Source organism: Daktulosphaira vitifoliae, unplaced genomic scaffold, assembly GCF_025091365.1.
Source record: "Daktulosphaira vitifoliae isolate Bord-2020 unplaced genomic scaffold, ASM2509136v1 Scaffold_1, whole genome shotgun sequence".
Classification (NCBI taxonomy): Eukaryota; Metazoa; Arthropoda; class Insecta; order Hemiptera; family Phylloxeridae; genus Daktulosphaira; species Daktulosphaira vitifoliae.
This window is the reverse complement of record NW_026099572.1, coordinates 79,119,950-79,134,940: the sequence shown is the minus strand read 5'-3', so window position 1 is coordinate 79,134,940 and position 14,991 is coordinate 79,119,950. Positions and strand designations below refer to the sequence as shown.

General features: G+C 23.0%; 1 protein-coding gene across 4 annotated transcripts in view; it reads left to right on the top strand.

Moving 5' to 3' along the window:
- The window catches only part of LOC126895371 (neuropeptide CCHamide-1 receptor-like), a 39,900-nt gene that overhangs the window by 21,878 nt on the left and 3,031 nt on the right, over positions 1 to 14,991 (top strand). For all 4 annotated transcript variants that reach the window (XM_050667173.1, XM_050667176.1, XM_050667175.1 and 1 more), the window contains 2 exons: positions 7,966 to 8,270; positions 9,704 to 10,159. In XM_050667173.1, the coding sequence (XP_050523130.1) occupies positions 7,983 to 8,270; positions 9,704 to 10,159 (744 nt within the window). In that variant the 5' untranslated portion in view covers positions 7,966 to 7,982. The remainder of the gene's footprint in view (positions 1 to 7,965; positions 8,271 to 9,703; positions 10,160 to 14,991) is intronic.

Sequence of the window (14,991 nt, the reverse complement as noted above, 5' to 3'; positions counted from 1 at the left end):
ATTTTTTTCTATTTAATAATATTTATTTCAAACTTGCAAGTTGAGTTAAAAGTTATGGTAATAAATTCATTTTTTTTTTATTAAAACTTTCACTTTAAAGAACAAAAAGAAGTAGGTTCAAAATGATTACTTTTAACATATTAAAAATCAATAATAATTTGAAAATAATTAATTATAAAAATTATATAATATATAATTAAAATAATTACTAATCTGGATATAATTAAGGAAATAGGAGTTGATGTTGGGTTGGGTTGGTTACATTTTTAACTTTATAATGCTATAACTCATTGAAAAGTGTACGAATCAACACAATTTTTTTATGAGAAATAATATTTTTTAATAATCCCTTTTTCATTCGACATACTTTATCTTAATCAGGGTATTAATAAGAAACTAGCAGATAATGTAGCTTTTGTAATTATCCACCAATTTCTTAGAATTAAACACTATCTACTGATTTGCATCGAAGCGTTTCTTATGATAGTGATTTTAATCACTGTCAGATTAAATCTATACTGGACCCAACTATGCAACATCCCCACTATGCCGCGACCCCACTGTGCTGGGTTTTTTTTTTTTAATTTCTTTTAAACGTTTCTGAAATTGCTATGAATTAATCTACAAATATTATACCCTAAACTCATATGAATTTTCGATTTTCAAATGGCAATACTTATTTCTTTTTTCGATTTTCAACGATTTATAGCTGTTTATACTCTAGAAAGATTAGATGAAAACTGTACTTAAAAGACGACATCTTAATTAGATTAATTGATATGTGGTACCGGTCAATAACGTGATATGGTGTAAAAGCTTATCATATTTATACATATTTATGGATATACGATATTATAACGTTGCCGTATTTTAAAAATAAGTACATATACCTTAGGATATTGCTAAAATGACTCAATCCTAACAGTGACACAGCATTAAAAAAAATATATATATTCATCGATTTTCATGGTAAGAATTTAAATATTGGGCCTATACATCATAAAACGTTTATAGTTTTTCTAATATAAAAACATTATTATGATTTATTATAAGCCAATAGCAACATTTATCAATAAATCCTTGAATATTAAGTTTTTACGTCGTAAAATTACAAATGATATAAATGTTGCAATTAAATATTTTAATTTTACACCGGATTACTTTTATAGAGACTGATCGATATCCAAATGATAAAGATTATTGCTTTTAATACAATTATCATTTTGTTGAAATGTTTTTCAAAATAATTATTGCCTTCTTACACTACGTTTTAAGTATATATCAATAATAAGAAATAATTTAAATTTAAATGGTTTTATATTTTTCGAAGTTTTGAAATAACCATATTTAAGAACTATATAGTCTTTAAAAAACTTTTGGCGGATATATAACAATTTTAGAACAAATACTCAAGTATTTTTCTTATTATTGATAAATAATAAAAAAATATACTTTAAACGAAGTCTAAGAAGACAATAACTATTAAAAAAAAAAAATTCAACAAAATGATAATTGTATATTAAGTATTGAAGAATACTCAAAAGAAAAGAGCGGCTTCAACGTCTAGGTCTTTTAATAGATGACAATGATAGTGGTATTAAGTATAATCGTTTACAGTTAAATCTAAAACATCTGCATATCCAGATAATTTTTTCAATCAAATTTTACTTCATAAAAATAAATGTGCCAGGATAAAGAAAAAAAATAGTTTTTAATAAAATATAATTACAACATCATCTTTTTTTATTAGCGCACATTAAAATTTTATTTGATTAAATTTATAATATTTTTTGAAAGATTACATATACTATGTTATTTTAACTTAAAAACTTTTTTGAAAATTTAGAAAAACCAATACATTTTGTGTTGTATAATTGGAAATAATAAGTTATAATATTTTAACGTTTATTTCTAATTTACAAAATAAAGACATTTTGTAGCTTCATTTTATTGTTGAATCAATTACTTTTTATATATTCATTACTGAACGATCTTTATTATAGTGAGACGAATAAAATATATAACCAAAGTTACTAATACCTTTCATTTTAGGTTAATTATTTTTTAACTTAGTTAATTAACTTAAATGTTTATGCATATAAAATTTGAATAAGACAGATGAATATTTGCATAGTGTCAACTGTTCAAAGAAAACAAAGAATAGTTAAAATAACGTTACTTTATAAAAATATCTTTAGACTACAAGAAAAAGTCGTTAAACAAATGCGGATCTAGAATCAATATATTGATGTTGCTAAGTAAAAAAAACTTTTACAGACACACACTAGATAAACAAATTTCCAATAGGTTAATTTATATATTGTTTTTAAGATTTATTTCTGTTAAAAATAATGTACAAGGAAATTTTAAGGTATATGTGTAAAACGTTCTACATCTCCGACAAGATTGTGTCTTTGTTACACTATAATCTTTATTATAAAAAAAATAATTTCAAATCAAGTATAGCTAAATAATTAAAAAACTTACTGTAAATTAAATAATTGAAGAGTGATATCTTAACATTATACAACCTCGAATAACACTCTTATAATAGATTTGCAGTCAAATTTTTCAATTTATTATAAACCAATTGATGACAGATTCGGCATATATATTTCCGTTTCATACTTATCATTTAAAAAATACAATGTGCAAAATGTACAAATATAATATGCATGATTTAAAGTGAAATTGAAAGTCAATAAAATGTACCTATCACACTGTTTTAGACATCAGTCATCTCAATGATTGATGCTTTTATCAGCACAATGTTAGATACATTATAAGGATGTAAGCAACCATGCAAGGAGTGTGTAATGTAATAAGTAAAGCTATTGTTTTGGGATATAACAGGTAATTAATCCGTGAAATCTGTGAAATTGTTATACTGTGAAGACTTAACCAAAGAGCAGCACATCGAGCCTGTTAAATAATATTAATATTTCATTAATAAAATAGACTTATAATAACAGTGTTCATGTAGTACAATAATATTCCTACAACTGTCATTACTTGATGGCGGAAATGTGTAAATAACATTTCTCGTTAACTCAAAAGTTTTTAAAAAATTCAATACACAAACATTTTTATTTTTCAAATATGGGCATTAACTAGTTAAAAATTTATTTATTTTTAATCATTTAACTCGATTAATTAAATATTTTTAAATTAAATTCGGAATTTAACTAATTTAATTTATCGTTAAAATAAATTAGGTTTTTCAATTAAACTAAGTAAGAATAAGTTTTAAACTTGTGGATTAAGCCCATGTAGTTGTACTAGAATTGTTTATAAATTAGGAATCAGAAAGAAAATATATCATATTTTATGTGATCCTCAAACTCAATTAAAAAGTAAATTTTTAAATTAAGTTAAGTTAATAATTTTATCGATTTAAATTTTAACCTAACTAGTAATATTTATAACTTTTTAACTTATCAGCGTTGATCCTATTTAACTGAACTTAACTCGAGTTAATTATTTTGATTAATATACTTAGTTTTGTTATTTTCAATAACATTTGATTGAATTAAATGTCATAGCTGTTACATAACAATAATTAAAAAGTATTTATTGTCCATGATCGACAAATCTAATCATGATCATGTATGATAATGAACTAAGCATCATCTCAATATGTAATTTTACAAGGAAATATTTTTCAAACTCAAAAAGGTATATTATCAATTTAAGAAAAATAATAATTAATTATATTTAGTAATAAAAAAACCTCATTTCTGAAAAAAGTGTATGTTACAGTGACGGTCAAAATTATAAGACAACCCCAAAGTTTATATTTCATGCGTCTAGATTTTGGACTTGTATGCAATCTTAAACGTTTAAATCACTAAGTAAATGCACAAAACTTTTTTTCTTTATATAATGTGTTCATAAACTTAAAATAAAACCACATAATTTGCATTAGTTCCATTTGCAACTTAATTTTTACTTACATTTTCGTTAAAAATGTTATTTTTACTAAGACAGTGAATTTCAATTATTAAATAATTTTAAAGGCTTTCTAATATTTTTTTACTTACATCCAACTGCGTAATTTTTTTTTCTACGTGTTATTTGGATAATTAAGTTTGATGAAAAAATTTTCGAATCAATTCAGTTAAAAATATTCAAACCACAAGTAAATAATAAAAATTTTTAAGTAAGATAAAATTAGATATTTTTGGTACTTTACTTTCAAATATGTTCATTTTTTCAATATGCTAGGTAAAAATCACATTATATGTTATTTCAACTAATTTACTTGGAAACGTATTATAGATATTTAAAAACTAAAAAAAATAAAATAAAACATTTATTATATTTGGAAACGAAACGTCTTTTTTTTAATCTAATAAAATAAAATGTCATAATTTTCAATATAATTAATATGAAATAATTATAGTGATTTATTTAACAGTTTATAAGTTCAATTATTTAATATTGAGTTGCCCTTCCTTAGCTTCCATAGCAAGCTAGAATTCTTTATACCATAGATTCTGCAAGTTTTCCTCAGTAAATTTGATTTAAATTTTGCCAAGCAAGAACTATTTCTTTTTTTAACTCATCGATTTAGCGCTCATGGTCATCTTTGATTATTTTTTCAATTAAATCATTAGAGAGAGTATATTTTATAATATTTATCATAAAAACATATATTGATCTATACATATTTCGAAAAGTTATAGCATTATAAAATTTAAAATATAAAATTTTTTTACAAAAATCTTATTTTTTTTATTAATTTTGATGTTCGTTTTCATCATGAAAATAAAATGAAGTCCAGACATTTTTTTTCCACAATAAAGTATATTACATTAGCTTTAATTTAAGATATATATAAAAGTGTTAGTATTTCCGAAACACATTTTCTAAAGTTAAGTTGAAAAAGTAAATTTTTTGTAAAAAAGTTGTCATTTTGAATCCCTCCCTTGTGAGGAGATAAAGAGTTAGATTTCTAAAAAAATATATCAAATGATAAGTAAAGTCATCATGCATCTATAAAAAAAAATTATATTTAAATTATATTGATTTGGTCATTTTTTAAAAATTTATGGCAGTTTTAAGTAAAAAAATTGAAAAAATTTCGAAAATTAGTGAATTTTAAATTTGTAATTTTTTTGAAGATTGCCCACATTTACGGAAGAAATTTTTTTTTAATAGTTCAGCACTGAAAAATCCTATAATTAAAAATAGAAACATATCAACACTACTCTAAATTATAAGCTCTCCTCCAAATATTGTTGATTTCCCCATTAGTAGTAATATTAGTTGATACTAAATAATATGTGTGATAGTATGGTAGTTAGGATGGCCGTAAGCTACATTGTTTGATTTTTTTTTTTAATAATATTTTCAAGTGCTACCCACTAGAATTGCACAAAAAAATAATCGTACAAAATTTGGTGATGATTGTTTAACTCTAACCCTCTTGGGACTTAAAAATGATACACCAAGTGTTGTTTATTAGTTTCTTTTGTCTATCTCAAAATCATTAACTTTTAAGAAAAGGTTTATAGAAACTTTTTTATAAATATAATATTATTCTATAAAATAGATATCTACAAAAATTTTCGAAAAATTGTTAATTAGCCTAACAAAAAAAGAAAATGCAAATATTCTATTTTTATCGTTGAAACTATTAACTTAATTTATTTTATAAACCGCACACTGCAGAAAAAAAATGTTAACACAAAATTTATTTTAAATTATATTTTTTATCTAACATTTTTTTCTACCATTTACTATTCACATGATACATTGAATAATTTGTAAAGTTATAGTAAAAAAAAATCATACTTACATATTAATAAAATACTAAGAACTACTTTGCAAATAAAAAACATATTAAAAAATAATTTAGATATTCAAATATTTTCGTGATTTTATAAATCTTGACATAAAATGCTTTTATTGCAATTAGAAAAACAACGCCGATATTTTATTACAATCTGTAATAGGTACTATTTGTGTACTTCATCTTTTGTTAAAATATTGTTATATTCTTCAATGAACTTTACATCCCTCTCTGCCAAATTTTGCAACTTCTAAATTATTTACATTTTTTTTCCTTTTCTATACTAATTGTTGTCTTTTCATAACAAAGGATCTAAATCTAAAAAATCAGTTTCAATTTCAAATCTTTCAAACAATTTTTTTGATTCTGTTAAAAGGAAGTCTTCAATATTTTTACTTTTGTATTTGTAAATTCCATGTAATCCTAAAACTACACGTTTATGCGTACGTGTATCTTCTTTGTCATTATTAAATGAATTCCCCATTTTAATTTTGGTATCTTTTGACAAATTATCATAAAAAAATGCCAATGCTACGGTTTCGGATACTAAATACCATAAGTGACCGTACATTTTTTTTAAAACTACTTTAGTAATATCTATATCTATTTTTTCATAGTTAATCATATTTTTTATAAATTATAAATCTAAATTTGACGCTAACACAGCATTAGATAAACTAAACCATTGTTTAATATATACACTTATAATAAAAATACACAACGAACGAATATCATTAAATTCTTTGATTGATAATACAAATTGGTCTCTAAACAAAAATATTTTTAAACAATAAAGGACCTTGGCCATCCAATGAGTATGATGAGTACCCTAAAATAATACAGATGATTAGAAAACCTATCCTATAATATAATATCTTTATGTTTAAATGTCTTATTATATGACTACATAAGAATAAAATAAAAATATGTATTCACAATACACATTAATAATAGCACATTAATTATTATTTAACACAATAAATATGTAAAAAAACTTACTTACAATCATTAAAATACAATTTGTAATTACCGTTATATATCTATTTTGTGTTGATAAAACACAATATATAAATAAAATTACGAGGCGTTCACACAAAATGATGACCAAGTAAAAACTATGGACATGAACTTTTATATGTTAAATTTTAAACGCTCATAGCGAGTAGAATTCCGGATAGATTTCGGATTTTAAGACTTATAAACCTTTCCTATTGCATGAAGATTACAATGGTATTAAAACGAAATAGAAAAAAAACATTTTCGTGGAGTAAATTGGCAACGAAATTTAGGTATAGAGTACCGTGAAAAGAAAAAGCTTATAATTCAGTCAAATAACATCAGATTTAACGAATTTTTCAGGATACCTCTAGAAGGTCTATGGAAAACACTGGTAAAAAGTTCAATCAAAAAATGCTGATGAAAATAACTATTTTTTTTTAAATTCCGAAATTTTTTAACACTCACTGAGTGCTAAAATAGTTTTCTAAAAGTATATTTTTCTGTAATGAAAAATAAAATAGCTATAAAAACTATCAGAGATTTTGGGTAGTTTCTCTTTATTAGTTTCATAACACACGATTGAAGTACAACGTGTGACGTAGTTTGTTGAATCACTATAGTAACTTTAATTGAATTTTCTGTGTTAAACATTCATTCCAAAGAATACCAACACATTTGCGCACAACATATATCTAATTTATCAAATGTAACATAATCACTTAAAGATATGTAGTTTTACCCGTATAAAAATTTGGATCTTTTTTTAAGATAAATCTTTAAAAATTCTATGTATTAAACTTAATTCACATAAATTTGATCTATTTATTCCTTTCTAAGTGNCAACATATATCTAATTTATCAAATGTAACATAATCACTTAAAGATATGTAGTTTTACCCGTATAAAAATTTGGATCTTTTTTTTATGATAAATCTTTAAAAATTCTATGTATTAAACTTAATTCACATAAATTTGATCTATTTATTCCTTTCTAAGTATTATACTAATCTTTTTAAAGTTTTAAATTACACAATGATCTAGTTCATTGTAATTCTTCGACAACCATTTCATGTATGACGATTTTCAAAGAAAATTTCTTTGATTTATTTTTTACCTATTTATTTTTTCTTTATTTTACTAACATCAATTACTATCCAATTATTTTTTTATAGATGACCATGTTCTGTGGATGAGATACAAAAAAATGATTATCGATGTCGTAAACGACACTTCAAATATTACTTTGTCAACAGATGACTATGAAAATACATATACTCAAAGACCAGAAACATATATTGTGCCAATATTGTTTGCGTTCATTTTTATCATTGGAACAGTTGGAAATGGATCATTAGTCATGATTTTTTTCAAACATAAAAATATGATCAATGTTCCAAATATATACATACTTAGTTTAGCATTGGGAGATCTGTTATTAATTGTCACCTGCATACCATTTACGTCTACCGTTTATACAGTAATTAACACATTTATTTGTTTATTATTGGGTGACATAATATAGATGACAATTGAAAAATGAAATAAATAATACATTTTAGGTTTGTAGAGTATAAAAATAGATACTCCTACTTTAAAATGTTTTTTCTACATTTTTAAATGAGATTTTTAAGTCATGAATATTAGAAAAATAAAATAAAAATTACATGTTTCCTTTTATGATATATTTTTTGTAATAATAACAATTATTGCATAGTACTAGTTTTTAATACACCAGCGTCACACAGTGATTAATAGCAAATATTTATAATTTTAAATAAAAGATTTTATTTATATTAAACACAAAAACTTGATAATATTCATAATTACACAATTTATTTTAATTTGTCGAATATTACAAAATTATAAAATAATTTTTCTACGAGTTGAAATATTTAAATATTAAATATGTATTTAATATTTAATAATTAATAAAAATAATAAAATGTTTAAAATTTGATCGTTTTAATTAATGATTTTATTACAGAAATATTATTACACATAATACAAATTATTCAAAAAAAAAGTTAAAATAAAACCTTGAGCATAATAGTACTTTTTAAACTCTTATTTATTATTATTTTATTTTCGAGTAAATAATTTAACGATAACAGTTTTAATTTAAGTGTTAAGAATTTAGAACTATGTATAGAAAAAAAAAGTACAAAGAGTAATTCAAATTTAATTAAAACTTAAGTTTAATTAAGATTTTTAATCGTAGTATAAATCACAGTTTTTTTTTATACATATAGAAAATGATGTCACATTTTATTTCCATAAGAAGCCTTTATTATTCATCAGTATTTTAGAGATATTTTGTTTTTAAAAAAAGGAACTAAATTTCTTTTTCACATTTTGAAAAATGTATGAATGATTAATATTATTAGTTGACTACAATGGAATACATAAAGTTAAATAAAGTTCTTTTATTTTATAATAAAGCATATATTAAATTGTTATAAAAACTGTTACAATCACATTTGAAATCGATTTTATTATATTTAGATATTGAAATGTCATAAGAATATATTTTACCATTAAGTCATAGCTTAAACTTTTTTTTGTTAATAAGTATTTAAATGAAGAAAAGAAAAATACAGATTTTTTTCTCATCAGTTATTTTGTTTCTTCAATTTAATTTGCTTTTCATTTCTAAAATTACAGATTTCATGGAAAAATAACAAGCATTTTTTGTAATAAATATCTTTGAAATAAAAATAACTTTAAGGATATTGAATCGATCAAAGCTACGTAAGAGGAAGAAAATTAAGTTATATTTCCTTTGACACAGCTTTGAAAATAAACATACTTTATAGTCTTTTGTTTTTATTTTACAACAGAATGTATTATAATAAAACGTTTATTTCTATAACCGATCCCTACGAGTAAAATAACTTTATACTTTTATTTTAGGTACCTTCATGGCCTTATGGACAAGTTATTTGTAAAGTATCTGAAGCTACAAAAGATATATCAATCGGCGTTTCCGTGTATACATTGACGGCGTTAAGTGCGGATAGATTTTTCGCCATTGTGGATCCAATGCGAAAGTTGCATTCGACTTTAGGAGGTAGACGAGCTACAAAATTCACTGTTTCTGTGGCAGTGTCTATTTGGTGTTTAGCGGTAATATGTGCTTTGCCAGCCGCTAAGTTTTCGTATGTCAGACAATTTCAAGTCGATAACGTAACACTATTTGAAGCATGTTATCCATATCCTGAAGAACTGGGTCCTCTATATCCACAAGCAGTGGTACTTGTCAAGTTTTTAGTCTATTACGCCGTACCCTTATTTGTAATTTCGTGTTTTTATGTTATGATGGCAAGACATTTGATTCGAAGCACAAAAAATATACCTGGAGTAGTACAAGTAAGTTAAATAATAATGCTTCAACTGATTTTATGTTGTAATTCAAGGGCGATTTTAAACAAAACTGATTATTAAGTTTTGCCACGGCATGTGAATGAAATAATCGCCAAATGCAATGCAAAATCAGTGAATTTTTTAAATATGATAAAATGTGGTAATTGTACATCGCAGATTCAATAAAACTTATTTATTTACTATAAAATTCATTTTTATTTATTTTTATATATGTATGGTTAAAAAAATTAATTAAAGTGACATTTTCACCCTACACAATATCCTAAAAACACAGTATTGTAAGTATTAAAATAATACATTTTTAACAATCATTACGTATGTGACAAAGTTAAGACTAAGAATTCGCATAAACACCGTTATGAAATATAGATTATCGTTATGAGAATATATATTTGTAACATTAGGCCATCGCTTATGGTTTTTTTTCCTGAAGTTGACTTTAAAAAATATTATTAAATTTCGTTTGATTGTTTGCTGTTGATATTAAACTATAGTTTACAATAAAATTGTCAGAATTGAAATTATTCCAGCTGAGTAAATTGGTAAAAAACCCCTTAAAAATTATTATAACTTATAGATAAATCCTATTGCTTGGAACGTAAGGCATAATTTTACACAATAACAAAATGTTAATATTTTCATCGTTTTGTAGAGATATATTTTTCCCAACGGATTGTATCATTGGAAAAATAATTTCATACTTTTTTCTTCCTTGAAATAAACATTCTTCTATACTTTTTACAAATACCATCTAAATAACATAACTCATCCTATTCACTTTTTTTTCTTTAAACCACGATATGGTTTTAAAACGATAAAAAAAAAGACACATAAATATAACTCCTACAAGAAAATATTTAATTAAATGGTTACAACAAAAAATAAATAGATCTTATATAACAAATTATTCTTTAATAACAAATATACTATACAAATTTACTTAAGCATAATTGATACGCTATAGCAGTATTAATAGTACACAATGAATACAATTAATATTGATGATAATTGATATTAAAAATTTAATTTTAATTTTTAGATTTGATGTAAAACTGAGGAAGTATTAATTTTACCACGTATTTTAATTTTTTTTACCTGACGACTTCTTTAGCTGTATCGGACCAATATTACGAATAAACATTAAAAGAAACCAAGTTATATTTATTTGAAAAAATCACTATCAGAAAAAAAACTCCCAAAAATTTTTGTATAAAAAAAAATATCTAACAAATTACAATCATTATCATCGCCAATATTATATTTTTATTTCACAATTTTAAATAACTATAAATTTTCTTTTGAAAAATTGTATCATAACCATATTTTTTAAGGAATGTAAGAGACGATTATCTTTCTTATGTTACACTTCCTATGAATTTTAATAAAAAGTTTTAAAACTAAAAACTACAAAAAGATTGTAAATAAAAAAAAATTTCTATTTCAAATATTTTTTATTTTTATTTTTGAAAATATTCCAAACTAACTGTTAATGTTTAACTTATATCAAGTTAAAATCTATAAAACGTAATTTACAATAAAAAAAAAACCCTTGCCTCGACTTCTATAAAAAATTGACTGTCAATGTAAAAAACATCAAAATTTGTTGAAAAAATAATAACTATTGTATCATATAATATTTTACAATTTAGGACAGGCTTATTAAAAAGTATCGAAATACCATCCAATTGAAAAATAACTCCCACAAAAAAAGTTACCTGACAATCTATTAGTTCTTTCATATCGAAACATTTTTTAATAGTCATTTTAATCACTGTCATTTTTCAATCAATACTGGTTGAAACATTTTCTCAAATATCATATAACACTTTTTGATATATTTGACCTTGAACTCGAATTTCTATATATATTGGGTGAGATTAATAGCTTAATTTCTTTATTAAATTTCATTTTACAAATTAAAGATTAAAGCCTTAATTTTTGTGTAAAACTTAAAGTTATTTAATATTTTTGAACAAATAATCAATGTTTTATTTAAATTGAAATTATTAACTGCTATATTGAAATCATGTATAATTTTGCAAAATAAATAAAATTAATTAGACAAATACCTTAAACTGATTAGTTCATTGTTTTACAAAAAATTGTGTCCAAACATAATTGAATTAAATTTTATTACCTACAAAAGGACTAGATAAGATGTATGATTCAAATAAACCATAGTTAGAAACAATCATCAACTAAAACATATAAATATTTTCATCCTAAATAGCAAAAACGGTAACACAGTGGCGTCGCAGCATAGTGTGATTGGGGCAAGGTAGGAAAAGTATGGATGATATATAAAAGTGATTAAAATAAGAAACGTTTCGATGCAAATCTGTAGATTGTGTTTAAATTTTAATGTATTGCTCCCAAAGGAAAAAGAACTCCTATTACCTTATTTATATCCTGATTACAAGATTTATGGTATATAAATGTAATATATGAATAAATATTTAATAAATTTAAATTTATTTATTATATATTTAATAATTTTGTTCAACTTTGACGGCCGTTTTCACATAAAATATAAGTTGTCGGGACAATTTTTTTTTTAACTTATAGTACGTAACATAAGCTTTAATTTAACATATATCTAAAAGAAAAAATATTTCTGGAACATTTTCAAAAGTTCTACTTTTTATATGTATGTTTCAAGTTTTGAACGCACCTAGTATAAAAGGAAATTTAAGTATATAGAAACAAAAATTTGTATTAATCCATATAATTGTAAAAAAGTTATAGAAACTTAAAATTGAAAATATAAAATCGAACAATTTTACACAAAAATGAATACCTTCTCAAAATACCTACAAAAAATTTTAGTATAAATAAACCAGGGATTGAAAATTGTATTTTTCAAAAATAATTCTGATTAAGATAAATTATGTCGAATGAAAAAGAGATATAAATATTATTTCTCATAAAAAAATTGTGTTCATCAATACACTTTTCAATAAGTTGTATTATAAAGTTAAAAATGTAAAAAATAAAATCGAGAATTTTCACACAAAATAGTATTCGATGGCCTTTTTTACCGTGAAGACAAAATAAAGTCCGAATTTTTTTTTTCCATAACAAAATACATTACATCAGCTTTAATTTAGGATATGTATAAAAGTGTCAGACTTTCCGGAACACTTTTAAAAGTTAAGTTGAAAAAGTTAACTTTTTGTCAAATTTATAAAAAAAATATTTCAAATAATAAGTAAAAACATCAATCATCTTTAAAAAAAAAAATTATTTTGATTTGTTAATTTTTGAAAAAAGTTATGGCAGTTTTAGTAGAAAAAATTTCGAAAATTAGCGATTTTTAAATTTGTAATTTTTTTGGAGATTTCCCCCATTTACGAGGAACGAGGGAAATTTTTTCAATTTTTGAGAGTAATGTCTTCGACTAGATACAATTAGTGATCTTTTGACGTATTGTTCAAAGAAATCGGTTCGGTCAGAACTGAGAAAAAGTGGTAACAGACACAAAAAAAAAAAATAAATAAACACATCATAGTAAAAATAATTGCATCGAAGCTTAAAGAATACTTGACACTTAAAATTTAGCATTAAAATATTAAAACGCTGTTCAATGGTATTCCCAAAAATGATGTTTTTTTAGTTGTAAATGATAAACATACATTAATTATTTTTTTTTTGTTTATCATTTAACACAACATTCGTGATATATATTAACATCCATATGCAACTCTTTGGTTTCATTATTACAAATAAACTTCTTTGATTTGTTCGAATATTATTTATTTTAGTATGAAATAATAAAAACACAGAATGAAACAAACACTGAGATTTAGTTCTTTTGGCTCTATATAAATTAAAAATAAATTTTATTATTAATATTCATTATTTATTAAGGAGAAGATATTCCCTTAAATGAAAAAAAAGTCACTACTATACACATACAATTTAGAAAGATAAAACTTTAAAGTATTTGTTATTTTTAAAAATTGTATTCAAATACGCATTTTGAATTAATTTTCTCTTAAGTATACAAAGTATAAATGTTGAGTATTTTTAAAGTGTATGATTACTAAGTTTTCAAATTTCACTTATATAATATTTACTTAAAAAAAAAAAAATAATTTTATCATAACATCAGTTTTAAGAAAAAAAGTTTGGAAATTGTCAAAATTTACCAATTTTAGAAATAGTAATTTTTTTAGGAATTTGGATCATTCACGGGTAACGAGGGAAAAAATGTTAACTTTGAGGGTAATGTCTTAAACTTGATAAGACTTGTGATTTTTAGACTATCTTTGATAAAAATCGGTCAAGTAAGAACTAAGAAAATATAGTGACAGACACACACACACAAAAAAAAATTATAATAAATAAAAAAGTACATTATGATAAGACTAATACTTCTCAGTTTCTCATTGAAGCTAAAAAATGTATTAATATTAAATATTATTGAAATTTTTTTTTCTACTTATAATAAATACAAATATCAGCCAAAATACATAAAAAAAAATATATAATACTAAAAATATATCATAGAATTTGTGTTGATCAAAAAGACATTTTTATTCGGATGAGCTTTAATAATTAAATATCCTTTTGCTAAATGCTTTGAATTCGTTTATCAGCTATGCGAGTTTAATTAAGATTTTTGTTGAAATTCACTTTTTTCGCATATGTTCTTAGAAGTATTTATAAATTTAAATAATATAGTACATGTTTATATATATTATTTTTATTAATGTGCAAGAGAAAAGTTCAATGATACCCGTGCTTCATCCTGGACTATATTTTAATATGTTAATAACTGCCAAAATAACAGGTCCAAAAAATTGTTATCGACGAGC